This window comes from Stenella coeruleoalba (assembly GCF_951394435.1).
Source record: "Stenella coeruleoalba genome assembly, chromosome: 3".
Lineage (NCBI taxonomy): Eukaryota > Metazoa > Chordata > Mammalia > Artiodactyla > Delphinidae > Stenella > Stenella coeruleoalba.
Window position 1 is genome coordinate 6,632,809 of NC_137148.1, and position 24,335 is coordinate 6,657,143.

At 39.4% G+C, this 24,335-nt stretch overlaps 1 protein-coding gene across 1 annotated transcript in view; it reads left to right on the top strand.

The window, feature by feature from the left end:
* The window catches only part of ADCY2 (adenylate cyclase 2), a 433,375-nt gene that overhangs the window by 282,327 nt on the left and 126,713 nt on the right, over nucleotides 1–24,335 (top strand). Inside the window, exons 5-7 of the mRNA XM_079915962.1 lie at nucleotides 11,073–11,221; nucleotides 18,532–18,643; nucleotides 23,088–23,215. Coding sequence (XP_079772088.1) covers nucleotides 11,073–11,221; nucleotides 18,532–18,643; nucleotides 23,088–23,215 — 389 coding nt within the window. The remainder of the gene's footprint in view (nucleotides 1–11,072; nucleotides 11,222–18,531; nucleotides 18,644–23,087; nucleotides 23,216–24,335) is intronic.

Genomic DNA, 24,335 nt, shown 5'->3' on the forward strand with positions numbered 1-24,335 from the left:
TCAGGTGGGTAGCAAAAGATGAGTAGATGATGGAACAGCTCTTTGTATTAAGATTTACAAAAGGTGGTAAAGTGCCATTGATTTTAAAAATAAATCCCACTGTCTTTCCATGGGGGTTCTGAGATCAGAGAGGGAGCAGAATTGTATAGACACTAGATCATCAACCAAATGTATTGAACTCTCAATTTGTGTGTAACAAGGACACAGCCTGTCTTCTAAGTTTTAAAATATGGACTTCTATTTTTCACGTCATTAGTAATTTCTTGATAATCTGAGTTCCAAGTGGCTCCATTTTTCTGGGGTCACTTGTTCTGTTGACAAACCAAAACATTACTTGATTTCTTACTCTATTTTTGACCTCAGTTATTTTCCATCCTCCTGCTTTTGCTTATCTTGGCCCCGTCCGCATGCAGAGAAGTCTCACACGTTTTGCTCTAGTCCAAAATTTGAACTCATCTTGTCACCTTTGAGCTAACATGATGCTGCTATATTGTTAGATCATTAATGAAATTTGGAGAATAACAGAAGGGAATTCGAGCTCAGAATACAAATCAAATTTCAATTTCAAGTGGTTGCCAATGTTTACCAACCATTTTCCAACCAGGAGACACTTTGAATGGTCTCTTTTTCCTTGGATGCAGCCTGCTGATGTGAAGCTGGGGTCTCCCCTTCCCCTGAATGAGTCTTTCACACCTCTCCCATACCAACAGTATCATTGTCTGCCAGAGAGAAAAACCCAAAGTAATCACTGCGTTATTTTGCAGAGTAATTAAATTTCCCTTTGTATGAAAATCACTGATCCAGATTTTGCCCAGGCCTGGTATTTATGACCAAGAAGGCCATTAGGGTGGAGCTTCTGATCTCAATTACAGAAGAGTAAGATGTGGAGATCACGTTCCTCCCCAGAAATACATCTGCACATGGAACAACTCCTACAGAACACCTACTGAATGCTGGCAGAAGACCTCAGACCTCCCAAAAGGCAACAAACTCCCCACGTACCTGGGTAGGTCAAAAGAAAAAAGAATAAACAGAGACAAAAGAATAGGGATGGGACCCGCACCAGTAGGAGGGAGCTTTGAAGGAGGAAAGGTTTCCACACACTAGGAAGCCCCTTCGCGGGCAGAGACTGCGGGTGGCGGAGGGGGGAAGCTTCAGAGCCGCAGAGGAAATCACAGCCACAGGGGTGCGGAGGGCAAAGCAGAGAGATTCCCTCACAGAGGATCGGTGCCGACCGGCACTCACCAGCCCGAGAGGCTTGTCTGCTCACCTGCCGGGACGGGCGGGTCTGGGAGCTGAGGCTCGGGCTTAGGTTGGATCCCAGGGAGAGGACTGGGGTTGGCGGCATTAACACAGCCTGCAGGGGGCTAATGCACCACGGCTAGCTGGGAGGGAGTCCGGGGAAAAGTCTGGACCTGCTGAAGAGGCAAGAGACTTTTTTCTTCCCTCTTTGTTTCCTGGTGCGCGAGGAGAGGGGATTCAGAGCGCCTCTTAAAGGAGCTCCAGAGACGGGCGTGAGCCGCGGCTAAAAGCACGGACCACAGAGATGGGCAGGAGACACTAAGGCTGCTGCTGCTGCCACCAAGAAGACTGTGTGTGAGCACAGGTCACTATCCACACCCCCCTTCCTGGGAGCCTGTGCAGCATGCTACTGCCAGGGTCCCGGGATCCAGGGACAGCGTCCCCGGGAGAACGCATGGCGCGCCTCAGGCTGGTGCAATGTCTTGCGGGCCTCTGCCACTGCAGGCTCACCCCGCACTCCGTACCCCTCCGTCCCCCCGGCCTGAGTGAGGCAGAGCCCCCGAAGCAGCTGTTCCTTTAACCCTGTCCTGTCTGAGCAAAGAACAGACGCCCTTTGGGGACCTACACGCAGAGGCGGGTCCAAATCCAAATCTGAGCCCCAGAAGCTGTACGAACAAAGAAGAGAAAGGGAAATCCCTCCCCGCAGCCTCAGGAGCAGCAGATTAAAGCTCCACAATCAACTTGATGTACCTGCATCTGTGGAAAACCTGAATAGACAACGAATCATCCCAAACTGAGGAGGTGGACTTTGAGAACAACGATATATATATATTTTCCCCTTTTCCTCTTTTTGTGTGTATGTGGATGCTTCTGTGTGTGATTCTATCTCTATAGCATTGCTTTTGTCATTTGCCCTAGGATTCTGTCTGTCCGTTTTTTGGGTATTTTTTTAGTACAGTTTTTCACACTTGTTATCATTGGTGGATTTGGTTTTCGGTTTGGCAGCTCTCTTTGTTCCTTCTTTCCTTTTTATAAAAGTTTTTTATTACTTAAATTAAAAAAATATTTTTTATTTTAATAACTTTATTTTATTTTATTTTATCTTCTTCTTTCTTTCTTTCTTTCTTTTTCTCACTTTTATTCTGAACCGTGTGAATGACAGGCTCTTGGTGCTCCAGTCCGGCATCAGGGCTGTGCCTCTGAGGTGGGAGAGTCAAGTTCAGGACACTGGTCCACAAGAGACCTCCCTGCTCCACATAATATCAAACAACAAAAATCTCCCAGAGAGCTCGATCTCAACGCCAAGACCCAGCTCCACTCAATGACCAGCAAGCTACAGTGCAGGACACCCTATGCCAAACAACTAGCAAGACAGGAACATAAACCCATACGTTAGCACACAGGCTGCCTAAACCCATAATAAGGCCACAGACATGCCAAAACACACACCAGACTTGGACCTACCCACCAAAAAGACAAGATCCAGCCTCATCCACCAGAACACAGGCACTAGACCCCTCCACCCGGAAGCCTACACAACCCATTGAACAAACCTTAGCCACTGGGGACAGACACCAAAAACAACAGGAACTACGATCCTGCAGCCTGCGAAAAGGAGACCACAAACACAGTAAGTTAAGCAAAATGAGAAGACAGAGAAACACACAGCAGATGAAGGAGCAAGGCAAAAACCCACCAGACCTAACAAATGAAGAAGAAGTAGGCAGTCTACCTGAAAAAGAATTCAGAATAATGATAGTAAAGATGATCTAAAATCTTGGAAATAGGATGGAGAAAATACAAGAAACATTTAACATGGACCTAGAAGAACTAAAGAGCAAACAAACAGCGATGAACAACACAATAAATGAAATGAAAAATTCTCTATAAGGGATCAATAGCAGAAAAACTGAGGCAGAAGGACAGATAAGTGACCAGGAAGATAAAATAGTGGAAATAACTACTGCAGACCAGAATAAAGAAAAAAGAATGAAAAGACTTGAGGACAATCTCAGAGACCTCTGGGACAACATTAAATGCACCAACATTCGAATTATAGGGGTCACAGATAAAGAAGAGAAAAAGAAAGGGACTGAGAAAATATTTGAAGAGATTATAGTTGAAAACTTCCCTAATATGGGAAAGGAAATAGTTAATCAAGTCGAGGAAGCACAGAGAGTCCAATACAGGATAAATCCAAGGAGAAGCACACCAAGACACATATTAATCAAACTGTCAAAAATTAAATACAAAGAAAACATATTAAAAGCAGCAAGGGAAAAACAACAAATAACACACAAGGGAATCCCCATAAGCTTAACAGCTGATCTTTCAGCAGAAACTCTGCAAACCAGAAAGGACTGGCAGGACATATTTAAAGGGATGAAGGAGAAAAAGCTACACCCAAGATTACTCTACCCAGCAAGGATCTTATTCAGATTTGATGGAGAAGTTAAAACCTTTACAGACAAGCAAAAGCTAAGAGAGTTCAGCACCACCAAACCAGCTTTACAACAAACGCTAAAGGAACTTCCATAGGCAGGAAACACAAGAAAAGGAAAAGACCTACAATAACAAACCCAAGACAATTAAGAAAATGGTAATAGAAACATACATATCGATAATTACCTTAAATGTAAATGGATTAAATGCTACAACCAAAAGACATAAACTGGCTGAATGGATACAAAAACAAGGCCTGTATATATGCTGTCTCCAAGAGACCCACTTCAGACCTAGGGACATATAAAGACTGAAAGTGAGAGTAGGGTAAAAGATATTCCATGAAAATAGAAATCAAAAGAAAGCTGAAGTAGCAATTCTCATATCAGACAAAATAGACTTTAAAACAAAGACTGTTCAAGACACAAAGAAGGACAGTACATAATGATCAAGGGATCAAGAAGAAGATATAACAACTAAATATCTATGCACCCAACATAGGAACACCTCAATACATAAGGCAAATACTAAGAGCCATAAAAGGGGAAATCGACAGTAACACCATCAAAGTAGGGGAGTTTAACATTCCAATTTCACCAATGGACAGTTCATCCAAAATGAAAATAAATAAGGAAACACAAGCTTTAAATGGTACATTAAACAAGATGGACTTAATTGATATTTATAGGACATTCCATCCTAAAACAACAGAATACACATTCTTCTCAAATGCTCATGGAATATTTTCCAGGGTAGATCATATCTTGGGTCACAAATCAAGCCTTGGTAAATTTATGAAAATTGAAATCGTATCTAATATCTTTTCCGACCACAATGCTATGATACTAGATCTCAATTACAGGAATAAATCTGTAAAAAATAAAAACACATAGAGCCTAAACAATACACTAATTAATAACCAACAGATCACTGAGAAATCAAGGGGGAAATCAAAAAATACCTAGAAACAAATGATAATAAAAACACGATGACCAAAAACCTATGGGATGCAGCAAAAGCAGTTCTAAGAGGGAAGTTTATAGCAATACAATCCTACCTTAAGAAACAAGAAACATCTCAAATAAACAATGTAAACTTACACCTAAAGCAATTAGAGAAAGAAGAACAAAAACCCCCAAAGTTAGCAGAAAGAAATCATAAAGATCAGATCAGAAATTAATGAAAAGGAAATGAAGGAAACAATAGCAAAGATCAATAAAAATAAAAGGTGGTTCTTTGAGAAGATAAACAAAACTGATAAACCATTAGCCAGACTCATCAAGAAAAAAAGGGAGAAGACTCAAATCAATAGAATTAGAAATGAAAAAGGAGAAGTAACAACTGACACTTCAGAAATACAGAAGACCATGAGAGATTACTACAAGAAACTCTATGCCAATAAAATGGACAACCTGGAAGAAATGGACAAATTCTTACAAATGCACAACCTTCTGGGAATGAACCAGGAAGATATAGAAAATATGAACAGACCAGTCACAAGCACTGAAATTGAAACTGTGATTAAAAATCTTCGAACAAACAAAAGCCCAGGACCAGATGGCTTCACAGGTGAATTCTATCAAACATTTCGAGAAGAGCTAACAACTAATCCTTCTCAAACTCTTCCATGCTATAGCAGAGGGAGGAACATTCCCAAACCCATTCTACGAGGCCACCATCACCCTGATACCAAAACCAGACAAAGATGTCACAAAGAAAGAAAACTACAGGCCAATATCACTGATGAACATAGATGCAAAAATCCTCAGCAAAATACGAGCAAACAATCCAACAGCACATGAAAAAGGATCATACACCATGATCAAGTTGGATTTATCCCAGGAATGCAAGGATTCTTCAATATACGCAAAGAAATCAATGTGATACACCATATTAACAAATTGAAGGAGAAAAACCACATGATCATCTCAATAGATGCAGAGAAAGCTTTTGACAAAATTCAACACCCATTTATGATAAAAACCCTGTAGAAAGTAGGCATAGAGGGAACTTTCCTCAACATAATAAAGGCCATATATGACAAACCCACAGCCAACATCGTCCTCAGTGGTGAAAAACTGAAACAATTTCCACTAAGATCAGGAACAGGACAAGGTTGCCCAATCTCACCACTGTTATTCAACATAGTTTTGGAAGTTTTAGCCACAGCAATCAGAGAAGAAAAAGAAATAAAAGGAATCCAAATTGGAAAAGAAGAAGTAAAGCTGTCACTTTTTACAGATGACATGATACTATACATGGAGAATCCTAAAGATGCTACTGGAAAACTACTAGAGCTAATCAATGAATTTGGTAAATTAGCAGGATACAAAATTAATGCACAGAAATCTCTGACATTCCTATACACTAATGATGAAAAATCTGAAAGTGAAATTAAGAAAACACTCCCATTTACCATTGCAACAAAAAGACTAAAATATCTAGGAATAAGCCTACCTAAGGAGACAAAAGACCTGTATGCAGAAAATTATAAGACACTGCTGAAAGAAATTAAAGATGATACAAATAGATGGAGAGATATACCATGTTCTTGGATTGGAAGAATCAACATTGTGAAAATGACTATATTACCCAACGCAATCTACAGATTCAATGCAATCCCTATCAAACTACCACTGGCATTTTTCACAGAACTAGAACAAAAAATTTCACAATTTGTTTGGAAACATAAAAGACCCCGAATAGCCAAAGCAATCTTCAGAATGAAAAACGGAGCTGGAGGAATCAGGCTTCCTGACTTCAGATTATACTACAAAGCTACAGTAATCAAGATAGTATGGTACTGGCACAAAAACAGAAAGACAGATCAATGGAACAGGATAGAAAACCCAGAGATAAACCCACGCACATACGGTCACCTTATCTTTGATAAAGGAGTCAGGAATGTACACTGGAGAAAGGACAGCCTCTTCAATAAGTGGTGCTGGGAAACTGGACAGGTACATATAAAAGTCTGAGATTAGATCACTCCCTAACACCATACACAAAAATAAGCTCAAAATGGATTAAAGACCTAAATGTAAGGCCAGAAACTATCAAACTGAGAGGAAAAACATAGGCAGAATACTCTATGACATAAATCAGGCAAGTTCCTTTTTGATGCACCTCCTAGAGAAATGGAAATAAAAACAAAAATAAACAAATTGGACCTAAGGAAACTTAAAAGCTTTTGCACAGCAAAGGAAACCATGAAAAAGACCAAAAGACAACCCTCAGATGGGAGAAAATATTTGCAAATGAAGCAACTGACAAAAGATTAATCTCCAAAATTTACAAGCAGCTCATGCAGCTCAATATCAAAAAAACAAACAACCCAATCCAAAAATGGGCAGAAGACCTAAATAGACATTTCTCCAAAGAATGTATACAGATTGCCAACAAACACATGAAAGAATGGTCAACATCATTAATTATTAGAGAAATGCAAATCAAAACTACGATGAGATATCATCTCACACCAGTCAGAATGGCCATCATCAAAAAATCTACAAACGATAAATGCTGGAGAGAGTGTGGAGAATAGGGAACCCTCTTGCACTGTTGGTGGTAATGTACAGTGATACAGCCACTGTGGAGTACAGTATGGGGGTTCCTTAAAAAACTAAAATAGAACTACCATATGACCTAGCAATCCTACTACTGGGCATATACCCTGAGAAAACCATAGTTCAAAAAGAGTCATGTACCACAATGTTCCTTGCAGCACTATATACAATAGCCAGGACATGGAAGCAACCTAAGTGTCCATTGACAGATGAATGGATAAAGAAGTTGTGTCACATATATACAATGGAATATTACTCAGCCCTGAAAAGAAACGAAATTGAGTTATTTGTAGTGAGGTGGATGGACGTAGAGTCTGTCATGCAGTGTGAAGTCAGAAAGAGAAAAACAAATACCGTATGCTAACACATATATATGGAATGTAAAAAACAGTCATGAAGAACCTAGGGGCAAGATGGGAATAAAGACACAGACCTACTAGAGAATGGACTTGAGCATACGGGGAGGGGGAAGGGTAAGCTGGGACAAAGTAAGAGAGTGGTGTGGACATATATACACTAGTAAACGTAAAATAGATAGCTAGGGGGAAGCAGCCACATAGCACAGGGAGAGGAGCTCGGTGCTTTGCGACCACCTAGAGGGATGAGATAGGGAGGGTGGGAGGGAGGGAGAAGCAAGAGGGAAGAGATATGGGAACATATGTATATGTATACCTGATTCAGTTTGTTATAAAGCAGAAACTAACACACCATTTTAAAGAAATTATACTCCAATAAAGATGTTTTAAAAAAAAATAAGAGGTCATTAATCTGATTTTAAATCAGGGTTTCCCTGGTGGCACTGTGGTTGAGAGTCCGCCTGCCGATGCAGAGGACACGGATTCGTGCCCCGGTCCGGGAAGGTCCCACATGCCGTGGAGTGGCTGGGCCCGTAAGCCATGGCCGCTGAGCCTGCACGTCCGGAGCCTGTGCTCCGCATTGGAGAGGCCACAACAGTGAGAGGCCCGCGTACCGCAACGAAAAAGAAAAAAAAAAAACCATAAGCACTGTCTACCCAGGTCTCCACTTTGAAATTAGATTTTTCTTTATTGTGCCCCAGATGAAATGCACAGCAGATCTTTCATTCATTGAACAAATAACTGCAGGGAAAATGCTACTTTCCAAGAACTCCTGCAGTAATTGAGAAATAAAGCAATAGACAAGCCCCCCACTTCACTGCCCTTCATACCACCAGTCTCTTTGAGTGTAAGGAACCACATAAGGGTTATATTGCCAATGTCCACAATAAAATCTAGTGGTATTTCCCCCACCAAAAAAAAAGTTCTAAAAAATTTGTGGACTTGTCAATATTTTCCCTTAAGGCTGGAATATCTACAGTACTTTTCTGATATTGGTATAGGTATACTGCTTTTTCTTTTATTATTAAGGTCTTTATAATTCATCTCTTTTTGGTGTATCTTTTTTAATTTCTGATAGTTCTGTATTCTTATATTTAAGATGTGTTTATTATGAGTAGTTTAGAGTTACATTTTGTCTTTTTTCAGTCCAATCTGACAGTATTAGTCAATTAATTGGAATATTTAGTCCATTAATTTCAATATAAGTTCTGGCACAACAGGCTGATAACTGTCACTTTATGATTTAGTTTCTATTTGCCCCACCTGTTTTTAGTTTTCTTTGACTCTTCTTTATCGACTTATTTTGGATTAATCAAGGATTTCTTTCCCATTTTCTCTGTTAACCTGTTAGTCATACATTTTTTCAAACTTTTTGTTGCTGATGTGGAAATTGCATCCATTCTTGACGTACTACAGTCTAACATAAATTGCTTTATTTTGCCACTTCTCACACAATTCTAGGACCTCAGAACATTTTTATTCCATTGACTCCCATTTCATCTTTTGTGTTATTGTCATTGTGCATTTCATTCTGTTATATTTTAGACCACACCAGACATTAGCCTCATTATTTTGTACAGTTCATATTAATTTATATTTCCCCAGATGTATATATGGACATTTACCTTATTAAAAATTTTTGATTTCTGCATTTCATTTCTTAATTTAAATGGAAACATCATGGGGAATTTAACAAAAAAGTGAAAAGATGATTATTAAATAAAAAGTGTTCTCTTACTTTCTTAAGTACCAGTAAAATTCCCTTTGGTGTGTGACAAGTGTTATGACAAGTGTCAACTCCCTGCCCTTTATCTAACTGCTTCTTTTTGCCTCTGTTGCAAGGAGGTTGGTAACAATACAGTCAGATGATGCTGTTGTTTTGATTCAATTGGTTCACGTGAAGATGGCTCCTGGGAGCATGTGGTGCATAGCAGGTCCTCCTCATCTATTAGCTCCCCCTCTTTTCCCAGATCTCAGGCACGTGGCTTCCTCCAAACACCAGCCTGTCTTTCTAGCCTCATCTAACAGCTATGCACTGTGGGTGGGCCCCTTCCTGGATCATGAACAACATGATATTAGGGACACTGTCCCCTTCGTCTTTGCATTTACCATTAGTGCTTATCAAGGGGTCTGGCATTTAATGGGCAGTGATGGATGTTTTCTGATTGGGTTAATGAAGGATGGAAGGAATGAACAAACAGTCATCACTCAGTTATGCCAGTTCATAGAGAAATGCTCCCTACCATGCACTGACACCTTACACAGGCACACGCTGAGTCTCCTGTTGACTTCGCACCTGTCTTCCTGGGTCAGGCTGGGGATGGGCTGTGGTGAGGGTCATTTCATCTTCATCAAGATGCACTCCTGACCTACCCTCTGCTCCCTTGCTGGAAGTTCCCAACAGCCCCAAAGCGATGTGCACTGTGGGTGGGCCCAGGGGACAGACACCTGGACCAGTGAATCTGTGAGCAAAGCTCAGCTTCCCCATCCCTTCCTCTACTCTCTCACCACTTTGTCCACCAAAAAGAAATTTTTTTAAAGAAAAAAAGAGACAATGTGGAAGAAGGAGAAAACTTGGCATTCAACAAATGTTTGTTTATACACACTGAATACCACTAGCTAAATCCACAATGCCTGAAGAATATGGTGTTTTCTGTAATAGATTAATGTTTAAAACACTCAAGGATGAATATCAACTTGCAAAGATTGCCATCTATGATACTTTTTCTCAAAAAATTGCATAGTTTCCTTGAAGAGAATGGAAAAGTTGCCACTCTAACTATAATAAATACAGATTAAAGTATGTGTAATATTGCATGCTATTGTGTACAAGATATACTGAATTTAAAGACTAAAAATACAAGAAAATCTCATATGTTACCATTTCTTTGTGTCCCACCTATAGTTTCTCATAGGTGATGTCTTTTTCAGAAGCTAATATTCCTGACTCTGTCTTTATAATAGTTTAGAAGCACTAAAGAGGATTGGATGGTCACCACAGAGGAAATGAAATATTTGAAAATATGTGACTCTTACTTAGGAAATGTGGAATATGGGCTGACTTTCAAAAGTGCAATAAAGCTTGTACTTTATCTCTCAAATGAACAAGCAGGTGAAAATGAGTGTTTTGTATCTTAGACTGACCACTGGTTCCTGGCATTTTAATATTATTTCTGCTTCACTACTTTAAAATCAAATTAGATAAATAATACCCTCAGGGAAATAACTATGCCTTCCTTTATTCTCCATACTGAAAAAGACATGCTTAGAACTCAATAAATAACAACACACTCTGACCTTAGACAATTTTATATTTTTTTCAATATGTATTTCTAGAATCTGTATTTTAACTTGTAAAGAGTCCTCAAATTAGCCCCACTACAAATCAGAATTGATATCAGATGATACTGGGCTGTGACCTTGGTTGTGTAACATCTCTTGGTCTTCCTTCCACACCTGGTTTCAGGAGCGGCTTCTGCTGTCCCTGCTGCCAGCGCACATAGCCATGGAGATGAAAGCCGAGATCATCCAGAGGCTGCAGGGCCCCAAAGCCGGCCAAATGGAAAACACCAACAACTTTCACAACCTGTACGTCAAGCGGCACACCAACGTCAGGTACGCTGCTGCTCTGTTCTCCTTCCGCAGCAAGTCTGGGGAGCCTGTATGCCAGGTGGGGGACATATTTAACTGGGAGCCCATAATCTTACAGTTTCATGTGTCCTTTGGAACTGTTTATCTTTGCGTGTAGAGTAATTATCACTCCACCTACCCATGTGCTACCTCTTGGGCCTTCACATTAAGATAAGAAAACGGGTTCCTCTACTTATTGCATTTTGTGACCATCAATTACAAAAGGGAGAGAAGTGGACAATGGGGCCCTTATTCTGGGAACTCCTTGGTCAGAGCTCACTGTGTCCCTGAAACCCAGGACTCAGTATCAGTAAGATTAAAGAGTCATGGGCTCTAGGCACAAGGACTGGTTCCTCAAGGTGGACTTGGCAAGGGCAGGGCCTTGGGAAGCCAGCACTTTCCAGGGAAGCTGGATGTTCTGCTGTCAATCAGGAATGATGGGTTTCTAGGGTATGGCTGGTACCCAGCATCATAGGGGACCAACATGCACCTTAATTAAATTATAATGAAAGTTACTGCTTTTCCAAGAGTGGCACAGCCATCCATACTTCCCAGGGAGCCATTCCTGGATTCCCAGTAACTGGAAAACTAACATGGGATTGTGGTCAGGAAGGAGGATGGTATAGGACCTCTTCTCCCCTGAGCTCTAGAGAGGAGCTGTGCAGGTCCTCACTTCAGTCTGGAGAGGGTGCTCCCTCCTGTGCTCCCCTCCATCTCTGGCTACAGTGGTGTGGGACCTCTCCACATGTGGGTGCCCTGGTCCTCACTGTTCTCCATGCCCACCCATTCCTGATACCACTTCTCTGGGGGCTGTCCTTTCATCCATTCGATTACATTGCAGTGGTGATTGCTATTCTGGCTGGGTTATCTCAATAAGGAACCTGTGCATGCCTCACTCATTATGTTATTCCTTTAGTCACCCCCCACCCCATTCAATAGTTTAATAACAACAACCACAAACACAAACTAAAGTGTGTTTAGAATCGTCTAGAATTGTAATAGGGCTGTTTGCCTTCAAGTCCAGACCTTTTCCATTGCGTGATGCAGCCTTCTGTCTGGTTACTTCAGGTCAAGGATTTTTGAAGTTTATTAAGAAACAAATTTAACTGTAGCTTAATTTATGCATTGCTAAGACAAATTGCATTTTAACACATGATTTTAGAAAAAGGTATGGCCCAAGCATGCAAAGAGCTAATATACAATGAGAAATGCACATTGAAAGGGAGACAAGAGAAAAAAAGTTGCATATCAAGTAAGAACTAAGGAAAAAACATTGAATAAATGAGGAATCAGGAGTAAACTTTTTTATAGTCCCCGCCTTTTTTTTCTTGGAATAATAGGAAAGAACTCTGTGTGTATATATACATATATATGTATGTATGTATATATGCATATATTTATGTGTTTGTATATACATATGCATATATATATGTATATATATACACACACAGAGACAGAGAACATTCATACATGTTAAAGAGTAAAGCTGGACTTCCTTGGTGGTGCAGTGGTTAAGAATCCTCCTGCCAATGCAGGGGACACAGGTTCGAGCCCTGGTCCAGGAAGATCCCACTTGCTGTGGAGCAACTAAGCCCGTGCACCACAACTACTGAGCCTGTGCTCTAGAGCCTGCGAGCCACAACTACTGAGCCCACACACCACAACTACTGAAGCCCATGCATCCTAGAGCCTGCATGCCACAATTACTGAGCCCATGCGCCGCAACTATTGAAGCCCATGCACTCTAGGGCCCACATGTGGCAACTACTCAGCCCACGTGCTGCAACTACCAAAGCCTGCATGCCTAGAGCCCATGCTCTACAACAAGAGAAGCCACCACAATGAGAAGCCCGCACACCACAGCAAAGAGTAGCCCCCACTCACTACAACTAGAGAAAGCCTGCACACAACAATGGAGACCCAGTGCAGCCAAAAAAACGGCATAAAATTATTTAAAACACTAGACTGCATTTAGGTTTTTAAGCATTTTACCTACATAATTAAAGAAAAAACATTTATGGTGTCTGACAAGATACACTATAGTAGAAATTGCTCTTTCCAGCCTTAACTATATGAAAATCAGCAATGCCCCTTTCATCTCCAGAAATATTTTTATGTCACTTATTGGTATTCAAACTGTGTAAGGATAAATGTGTCTATCTAAATAGGATCACAGACTATCTTTAAATAGCTGTGATATAATCTGGGAACAATAGACCTGTAAAAATGACTGAAGACACAACCAATCTCAAGCAGTTGATAATGGTCTGCATAATATCTGTATTAGTTATCAGTTTCTGTGTAACAAATTACCCCAAAACTCAGTGGGTAATTTAAAGAACAATAAACAATATTGTTCTTTAAAGAACAACAAACACACCAATCAGAATGGTCATCATCAAAAAGTCTATAAATAACAAATGTTGGAGAGGATGTGGAGAAAAGGAAACCCTCTTACATTGTTGGTAGGAATGTAAATTGTTGAAGCCACTATGGAAAACAGTATGGAGGTTCCTCAAAAAACTAAAAATAGAGCTACCATATAATCCAGCAATCCGACTCCTGGGCATATATCTGGAAAAAAACACAATTCAAAAAGATACATGCACCCCAATGTTCACTGCAGCACCATTTACAATAGCCAAGACATGGAAGCAATCTAAATGTCCATTGACAGAGGAATGGATAAAGAAGATGTGGTACATATATACAATGGAATATTACTTAGCCATAAAAAATGAAATAATGCCATTTGCAGCAACATGGATGGACCTAGAGATTATCACTAAATGAAGTAAGTCAGAAAAAGACAACTGTCATATGATGTCACTTACATGTAGAATCTAAAATACAATACAAATCAACATATCTATGAAACAAAAACAGGCTCACAGACATAGAGAACAGACTTGTGATTGTTAAGGGGAAGGGGGTTGGAAGAGGGAAGGACTGGGAGTTTGAGATTAGCAGAGGCAAGCTATTATACATAGAATGGATAAACAACAAGGTCCTACAGTATAGCACAGGGAACTATATTCAATATCCTATGACAAACCATATGGAAAGAAATATGAAAAAGAATATATATATATAACTGAATCATTTTGCTTTATAGAAGAAATTAACATTGTAAATCAGCTATACTTCAAAAAAAAAAAAGAACCATTAAAAAAAAAAAAACAACCCATAGAATGGGAGAAAATATTTGCAATAATATATCTGATAAGGGACTTGAATCCAGAATATATAAAGAACTTTTACAGCTCAACAATAAAAATACAAATAACCTATTTTTTTTAAAAAAAGAACAATAAACATCTCACAACATCTGTGGGTTGGAGTTTGGGAGCAGCTTACCCAGGTGGTTTTGGCATAGACTTTCCCATGAGGCTGCAGGCTGCTGGGCAATCTGTTCCCAATGTGACTTCCCACCTGGTGGACAGGTTAACTTTCTGTTGGCTGGAGGCCTCAGTTCCTCATCATTGGGCCTCTTCACAGGTTGCTTGAGTATCCTCACAACATGGCCACTTGCTTCCCCAGAGGGAGGGGTCCAGGTGGAAGCTTCAATATCTTTTATGATCTAACCTTGGAAGGTCATTTCTGGTCATTTCTGCAGTATCCTATTGGTTACACAAGTCAGCCCTACCCGTTATGGGAAGGGACAGTACAAGAGTGTGAGTACTGGGAGGTGAGGATCACTGGGGCCATCTTGGAAGCTGATTAACACACTTATCTAAGGCAAAGGATTGGTGAAGCACCTTCAACTGTCTTCAGAGATTGTGTAGAATATGTTTTCAGTATTAAATTTAAATTCATAACACATATTTGGGATGCTAAAGTAACTTAAATTCTTAAAACTTAAAAATGGAAAAACTTCAATGGCATGGAGTACCAATTAATTTTAAATGAAATATGAAAACATATGGCCTTTTCCTCCTGAAACAGGACAGGTATAATAAAAAAAGAAGCAGATAAAATACCTGGCTAATGCAGGTAGTTCAGTCAATAACTGAGGGTGTTTTTTAATGAGAATTATTAGGTTGATAGACCAAAAAGATCTGTTGATAACTTTTAGTTTTGCTTTGATGATTCATTCAATGAAATATTTATTCTCTGTTAATAACATTGACTAGCTCTTTACTAACTGATATAACAATAATAATAATAGTAATAAGTAGGATGAGGAGGAAGTGGAGAAGAAAAAGAATTTATAGATGTGAAGGTAGCAACTACCAGTTGCCTTCTGAATCATTATCTTCCTCTGAATCCCTCCCACTAGTGCTGAAACATTCACAAACCCATCATGTCTTTGAAAACAAACATAAATCCCTGAATCCAGTGCCACCCTCCAACTCTGAAATACGTCCATGAATTTCATAGCCCAGATTCTAGAACAATTTTCCACTCTCTAACTAGACTTCCTTATTTTCTCTCCCTCCTCAAATCACCACCCTCTGACATTAACCTCCCCCATGTCACAGAACTCATTCTTCCTACATTCACCACCAGTTGTCTTGTTCCCAAATCTGAATATGACTTCCTCTGCATCCTATCTCATTGACCACATGGTTATGCTTGGTCCCATTCACCTTGTCTTTGCACTTAAATAATTCTACATCCTTGGGTTTCCATGCCATTGTTTCCCCTTTGTTTTCTCCCTGCAGTCTTCTTTATTGTTTTCTCATCCCTAAATCTAGGCTGTTCTGTAAATGAAAGCATTTCCAGGTCTCTCCTAACTCCTCTGTTCTCTCCAGCTCTCGCCCAGGACTTAATGACCATCTATATGATGCTAAGACACAGAACTCAACCGTAGTTTTCCATAAGCATCTACCTAATGGTCTTCTTCTTGGGTTTCCCACTGACACCACCCTCAGACTCAACCCAACCAAAGTGGAGCTAGTCAACTTCTCCTGCAAGCTTGATTTGATTTGTACACTAGGTACAGCCCCAGTACTCAGCCAGAAACCGGTCTTTATCTCAGCACTTTCTTTTCCTAGACACTTCCCACAACATCTAATCCCTAACAAAGCCTGATTCATTCTCCTTCCTACAAATCTCCCCTCTCTGTCCAGTTCTCCCCATTTCCCCCACTTATAGACTTTCCACAGGGCTCTCCGGGATGTACCGGATATGATTCTAACTGACCTGCCCACCTCCAGGTTGCTGCCGCCAGAGTGGTCTTTCTCAAGTGGTGATGTGATCCGAGTCTAGGTCGGGTTTCCTTCCTGTGTGACCCCCGAAGTGCTCTGCGTCTCCTCTTCCATAACCCTTTGTACATTGTGTCCCAGTTACTCATATACAGTCTGCATCTTCCTGCCCAGTAACCACAGGGCCAGCTTCAGTCCTGTATATTCAGCCCATCTTGGGCTCCTTCACCCACTACATGTCTTGATACAGGAAACACTGTGGAGGTTGTCAACAAGAAGTAGAGTCAACCACTCGTTCTCACGTTCTCCCTCCCATGCTGCCTGGATCGGGCATCTTCCTCTGAGTGAGTAATGCCTCCTCTTGGACCATGGCTCAGCATCTGTGGGTCCCTGCCTCTGCAGGAGAGCACAGGAGAAGTAGGGATGGTTTTATGGCACCATCTGAATGGAGAGCACAAAAGCCCCAGCAGCCCTGATTTCCCTGGACCAGAGGTCTCCCCCTGCTTCTGTCCATCATCAGAGGAGCAAGTCTTTCCTCCAAGGTGAAGCCACAAGCCTTGTACTTTGCCTGAGGAGCAGAGTGTTGCCAGCAGCAGAGATCAAGCCATGTTCTGCCTGGGACCAGGCTGACGGCTGCCGCACATTTTTTTTTAAAATTGTGGTAAAATATACATAGCAGTTACAATTTTAACCATTTTAAATTGTACAGTGCAGTGTCACTAAATACATTCATGCTGTTCTGCAACCATCACCAACATCCATGTCCAGAATGTTTTCTTCATCCCAAACCGAAGCTCCATACCCACTAAACAACAACGCCCCATCCCCAGACTCTGGCAGTCACCATACTACTCTCTGTCTCTATGGTTGGGCTAGTCTAAGTACTTCATATAAGTGAAATCATATAATATTTGTCCTTTTGAGTCTGGCTTATTTCACTCAATTTAATGTCTTCAAGGTTCATCCAGGTTGTGTTATTTGTCAGAATTTCATTTCTTTTAAAGACTGAATAATATTCCACTGTATTATACACCACAGTTTCATCCATCCATTTCTTTAAATGTCAATAGACATTTGCTTCATTTTATGAATAATACTGCTGTGAACATGGGTATACGAATATCTGTTTGAGTTCCTGCTTCCAGCTCTTTTGGGTATATACCTAAGAGTGGAATTGCTGGATCCTATATATGGTAATTTTATATTTCATAAAATTTTGTGAATTGGCAGTTATTTTTGTTTCATGCCCCATCTTAAACCGTACCATATTCACTACCTGAACCCAGAATTTTAGGCTTCTTTATTAGTCCTTTACACAAAACATAAACACGTTATTGTGTAGGTAAATTTGTAATGTATACAGTGGTGCTGTAGTTTCTCTATCCTGACCCATCAAGGTTAGCTAAACACATACACAACTCTAAGGAATCTCACATTTGCCCTCCCAGCCTGTATATCCCATGAAGGGAAGCTGTACTGTCATTTCCTAAGTGACTTTCTCTGACTCTTCACCACCTCCACTGTTCTGTCTTACAGCACTCTGCTGTTTTCTTTTATAGCACTTACTATCACTGTAATTGGACATTGGTTGGTGTCCTTATTTGTTTAATGCATCCCCAAACCAAACTCTGAGCTTTAGAAAGATGTTCTGTATCTGCTCTCCTGGCAGGTAGTAAGGAAGCCAGAATTTTTTTCTTTGAATCAATAAAAACAGGATTTGTCTTTTATTATTTTGCTTCTTCTACATAGGAATCCTTATAATATAAAATCATGTAACGATTCAAATAGATGCATACTCCTTTGATATCAGAATTATGACACTGTAATGTACTGTCAGGATGAAGACCACATAAATGAGAGAGGCGGGGAGGGGCTGGCCCTGAGAGAAGAAAGGTGAGCAGTAAAAATGGACTAGAATAGAGAACGTACATCACATGACTTTTTCGTCAACGATTTTATTATAAAAATTTAACATCAAAAAAAAAATTTAATGGGAAAGTTTAGCAAAATGGTTACATATTACATACCCAGGGAAATGACATTTTTCAAAAATGTAAAAACTTATACTCTTTCAATGGGAAAAACTACCATTACTTTCTTAACGAACATCAACTTGCCAATATGGCACCCACTGGTTTGTTCCCACAGTATCCTCTATGCGGACATTGTTGGGTTCACCCGTCTGGCCAGTGACTGCTCCCCAGGAGAACTGGTCCACATGCTGAATGAACTCTTTGGAAAATTTGATCAAATTGCAAAGGTGAGTATTAGTGATTGCCTTCTATTTTGAGGATATATAAAATTTGGGCTTACTTTTTCTCTGGTCCCTTATCAATTTTTTACCTCCTCATAAAAGCATCCTTTAGGAATGTTGTTTGTAGATTTGTTGGATTTATTTGCCATCGAGCCCTGATAAATCTCTAACCTACACTGGGAATGAGAGATGTCATAGCATATAATTAGCATATTTTTCATCTACTTTTAAAACTTCTGCATATATATAACTCAGCACACATATAATAAATACATTCAAGATGATGAGATTTGATTTGCACATCTCTCTCTCCTGTGCCGTTCTAAGATTCTCTTTTTAGGCATTTCGATGTCAAGGAGTTGGAAACATGATTTCCTCTCCAGTTGTAACTATTACATATTCACAGTGTTAAGCGGCATCCTGGGAAAATCCCTAAAATAGGATGCATCCCTTCTTCCTAAGCCCTTTATTGACTGTTGTCCCCTTTTTATCCACTGACCCTTGTGCCACTTGCAGAGATGTAAGTTCAGTATTTGTCATTCATATGCTCATTTGTGGGAAGTTTCACAGAGAAGAAATGATGACAACTGATCTAAAACCATACTAGACCTTATTCTAGACTTATTTATTGGAACTATTAAGGTTTCTGGTGGGAATATTGATAATTTTTTTTCTTTCCTGCTAGCCCTGTACTTCTGTCTCATAAAATGTTTCTGGTCAGCTTAATTTTGTCTCTGAATTGTTCCCAACAAAAATACATTATTATGCTTATTAAAATGCATTCTTTACATAAGGAAGAGTTGGTTCTAAGTTTAGTTCATGGTGAGATTTTGCTAACAATAGGTGAGATTTTGCTCACTTTTAAACAATAAAGAAAATTCCAGCCAGGCCTCCTAGGCATAAATCTGGCTTGCAGATGTTCACAGAGTCACTCTTGCGTCAAGCTTTCCATGAGGTGTCTTATGTTGCCCAACTGACCATGACAGACCTCATTGGGAATTCTAAAAAATCACGAAGAGTATAGCCCTGTTTCCTTCCTTTACCAAACCAAAGGAAGAGGTTGAGTTTGGGGTAGAGGGGGCCTCATCTTTAGAAAACGTCTTGAAAGTTTGAGTCAGTAAAAGGTCCTTTTTGTTGCACTACCTGGTCACAGTAGGAAGAAACATCCTAATCTTGGCTGATAACAACAAAGCTCCAGTGTTTACATGGCATTTTCCCCACACGCAAGGCTCTGTGTCCAAATTACTTCTCTCTATATGGACACCAGTCAAACTGATTAGGGGCCCACCCTACTCCTGTATGACCTCATCTTAACTAATTACATCTACAGTGACCCTTTGGCCAAATAATGTCACGTTCACAGGTACCAGGTGTTAGGATTTCACATGTGAATCTGAGGAAGACACAATTTATAACTCATAAGGGAGGTACTCGGTGTGACTTGCTGCTCCTCTCTGATCATTGTAACAAAGGAACGTCCAGGCAATATCAGAGACTGGCCTAGGATAGCTTGGGCCATCCATTGCTGGTCACAGGGGCAGCATGCTTTGGATATCAGTTCATGGGTCTTAGTTCAAAACATGGAGTTGGTGAGCATTATAAGCAAACAGATAGTTCAGTCCATTGAGGGAATACTACATAAAGCACATTAAGTTAAGGAACTCAACGTCACTGCTCATTCACTGTTAGTTTTTATCCACTTTAATGAGGTATAATTGGCATACAGAAAGCTATACATATTTCACATATATACAACTTACTGAGCTTAGGGATACACCCTTGAAACCATCACTACAATCTATGCCATAACCATCTATCACCTACAAAAGTTTCCTCTTGCCCTTTTAATTTATCATTATCATCATCATTATTATTTTGTGATTAAAACACTTAACATAAGATCTACCTTCTTAGCCAATGTTTAGGTATACAATATAATATTAGTAACTATAGACACTATGCTGTACAGAGCTCTCTCTAGCTCTCATCATGCATTACTGAAACTTTGTGTCCTTTGACCAACATTTCCCCATTTTCCCCTCTCCCAGGCCTGGAAACCACCATTCTATACTCTGCTTCTGTGTTTGACCAATTTAGATTCCTCATATAAGTGGTATCATGTAGTATTTGTCATTCTGTATCTGGCTTATTTCACTTAACAAGTCAAATTCAACAGCACTTTAAAATGATCATATACCATGACCAACTGGGATTTATCCCTGGGATGCAAGTTGGATAGCATCACAAATCAATTGATGGGATATACCACATTAACAGAATGAAGGGTAAAAATCATATGATCATCTCAATCAATTGATGCAGAAAAAGCATTTGACAAAATTAAACATGCTTTTATGATTAAAAACTCTCAACTAATAAGAAGGAACTTACCTCAACACAATAAACCCGTATATGAAAAACCCACAGTGAACATCATACTCAACAGTGACAAACTGAAAGCTTTTCTTCTAAGATTGGGCATAAGACAAGGATACCTACTCTCACCAGTTCTGTTCAACATAGTGCTGGAACTTCCTGACGCAGCAGTTAGGCAAGAAAAAGAAATAAAAGACATCCAACTCAAAAGAGAAGTAAAATTATCTCTGTTTGCAGATGATATGACCTTATATGTAGAAAACCCTAAAGAGTCCACAAAAATCTGTTAGAACTAATAAATAAACTCAGTAAAGTTGCAGGATAAAAAGTCAATGTACAATAATCACTTGTATACAATGAAGTGTCTCAAAAGGAAATCAAGAAAACACATTTACATTATCATCAAAAATAATAAAATACTTAGGAAATAGACTTAACTAAGTAGGTGAATGACTTATACACCAAAACTATAAAATATTGATGAAAGAAATATAAAGAGACATGAATAAGTAGAAAGACATTCCATGTTCATGGGTTGAAAGAATTAATATTAAAATAGTACCCCAAACCATCTACAGATTCAATGCAATTCCTATCAAAATCCCAATGGTAGTTTTTACAGAAATAGAAAAAAAATCCTAAAATTCATATAGAACCACAAGAGACACCAAATATCCAAAGCAATTTTGAACAAGAAAAACAAAGCTGGAGGCATCGTGCTTCCTGCTTTCAAAATATATTGCAAAACTACAGCAATCAAAACAGTCTGATACTGGTATTAAAGACAGACATACAGACCAATGGAGCAGAATAGAGACTAGAAATAAACCCATGCATATACAGTCAGCTGATCATTGATAAGAGTGCCAAGAATTCACTGTTCTTAATCTTACTGTTTTCTAGACTCAGGATACATATTTAGGAAGTATAGGAGAGAAGCCTCATTAATAAACAATGTTTTGCCTTTTTATTATTTAAAATATTGTTATCAGGAATTACTAACACGTCATCTATAATGCTATAGATAAGCATGAAAGTACACAGCTCTCTATGAGACAGGGAAAGAAATCTGCAAAATCTTCAGTAAACCTAACACATACTTAAGAACAAAAAGATCTTATGTTCGTTTTATTATTTCAAATTTGTTCGTTTTATACATAAGCCTATGTGAGTGTTAAGAAGAAAAAAAGTCTGGGATTTCCCTGGTGGTCCAGTGGTTAAGACTCCAGGCTCCCAATGCACAGGTTTGATCCCTGATTGGGGAGCTAGCGTCCCACATGCCATGCAGCATGGCCAAAAAAAAAAAAATCTGTGTTTGGTACATCTTTGTTTATTTATGTATTTATTATAAATTTGAGTGAAGAGTCTATAAACTAGTTGAAAAGGTTAGAAATGGATGTAGGGTTAATGCATATGAATGAAGTTAATCTCAATGTTATTGTATAAATACAACCCAGCCAATAAAAATAATGAGTTTGTCTAACTTTATATTAAAACAGCTTAACCTCAGATCAGAATTAAGTTTCAAATTACTTGGCAATGTTGAATGGTGGCTTATTATGTTGTAGAGATGTTTATCGGAAGCTACATGTCTGCAGGTAAGAATCTGCTTCAGCTTTAAAAGAAATGAGGAAAATCGTGAGCACAGTAGGAAATGACAAAAATTCTAATTCTAGCTGAGTTCTGCTTACCATTTTCTATCCTGAAAGATTCTGTTTTGCATAGAATGTTTCATTTCACTGTCAATGTTTGGATTTGTTCAGACTAAAGAGAATGGTCCTATCTTTACCCTCCTCTGCTGTGTTAAGTGTAAATCATTCCAGAACTTTCTCTCAGCTTTCCCCTTCTACCCCTTACCCTGATTCTTCCTGCTTTGGTAAAGGAGCATGCAGGTGAGGGTGCCTCAATCTTGATGGGTAATTAAGGGAAACTCAACTAGTTCTCATTTCTTTCTTCCCACAAAGTGTATTCACTGTGGCAATGCCAGTAGAACTAGCACTTGGTGATATTTGGTAAATCAAAATCATTATATATGTGCTTAACTCAACTGAAATTCTGTGATTTCTTCTTTCAGGAGAATGAATGCATGAGAATAAAAATTCTAGGAGACTGCTACTACTGTGTTTCCGGACTCCCTATCTCTCTCCCTAACCATGCCAAGAATTGTGTGAAAATGGGACTGGATATGTGTGAAGCCATAAAGTAAGTGTAATGCTTAGTAAGAGCTTTTTTAACTGTTTGGTAAGTTTTAGTTGTAGTTCTTACAACTATTCCTATTTTTCTGTCTACTGAAACTAAATACATGATTGTACATTTAAATATAAATGGGCAGAGACTCATTTATTGGCCTGTGAGAACTAAGTCCAAAGTAAGCCTTCTGTGTTTTGTATTGCTATTATTAGTCTTAGATTACCGCAACACTGAGTTAGAATCTATGGGAAGGGACCTTTGTGTTTCTTTCAAAAGTGCTTTTTTTAAAAATGTAAAGGTCTCCTCCAATCTTCAGGAAAAAGGCTGTACTCTCAGCATCTCTTGATTTCTGACAAGTACATGTAAATTGTAAGAGGGAAAGTAGTTTTTACCACCAGACTGCAATGAATATAAAAATCCAGCCCAGAATTACTCCATCTAAGTCACGCTCAGCTCTGTGAATGTAGTTTCAGTTTATATCCATAATAGTTTTCTGCCTTGTATCTATAGGTTCTTTCATTGTAATTCTAGAGAAGATTTGCTTACATAGAATAATGTTATCGTTACAGTTGACAAGTACAGGGTAAAAATGTGACGTAAAAAATGAATTTTCACTGCCCGCACCATAATGCATACTTCTTTATAAGTACCTTCATAGAAGCCACGGTATTCTTATAAATGATAAAAGCTCTTGTTTTCTGATTGTTTGATTGAAGGATTTCAGTTTGGGTTTTTTTTTGGGGGGGGGGGATTGCCTATTTTTGGTCAAGTGATTTTCCCCTATCCTCCACATATTTTTCGGCTAAACAGCATGGGAACTATGTGCTTGATGGTCTAATTCCTTGTCTCAGGGTCAGAGTAAATAGGACCTTAAGTGAGAAAGCAACAAGTCAAGTTATCACTGTGTTTAGCCCACCGTGGTGTTAGTTGTGGGCCGAAATGGACTGAGAGGTTTGTCGGTGGGTTTCCAGTGCTGGCCAGGGAAGAACAGTGAAGCCCTAGCCGCAGCAGAGTCTGCAGACCTAGGTGTCCAGATCCACTAGTTCAGCCTTTGTCAGGGGCCACTGTGGGGCAGTCAGGGATTGAGAGGCAAAGGAATCGAGAGGAATCGAAGGAAGATTCAAGATGGGAG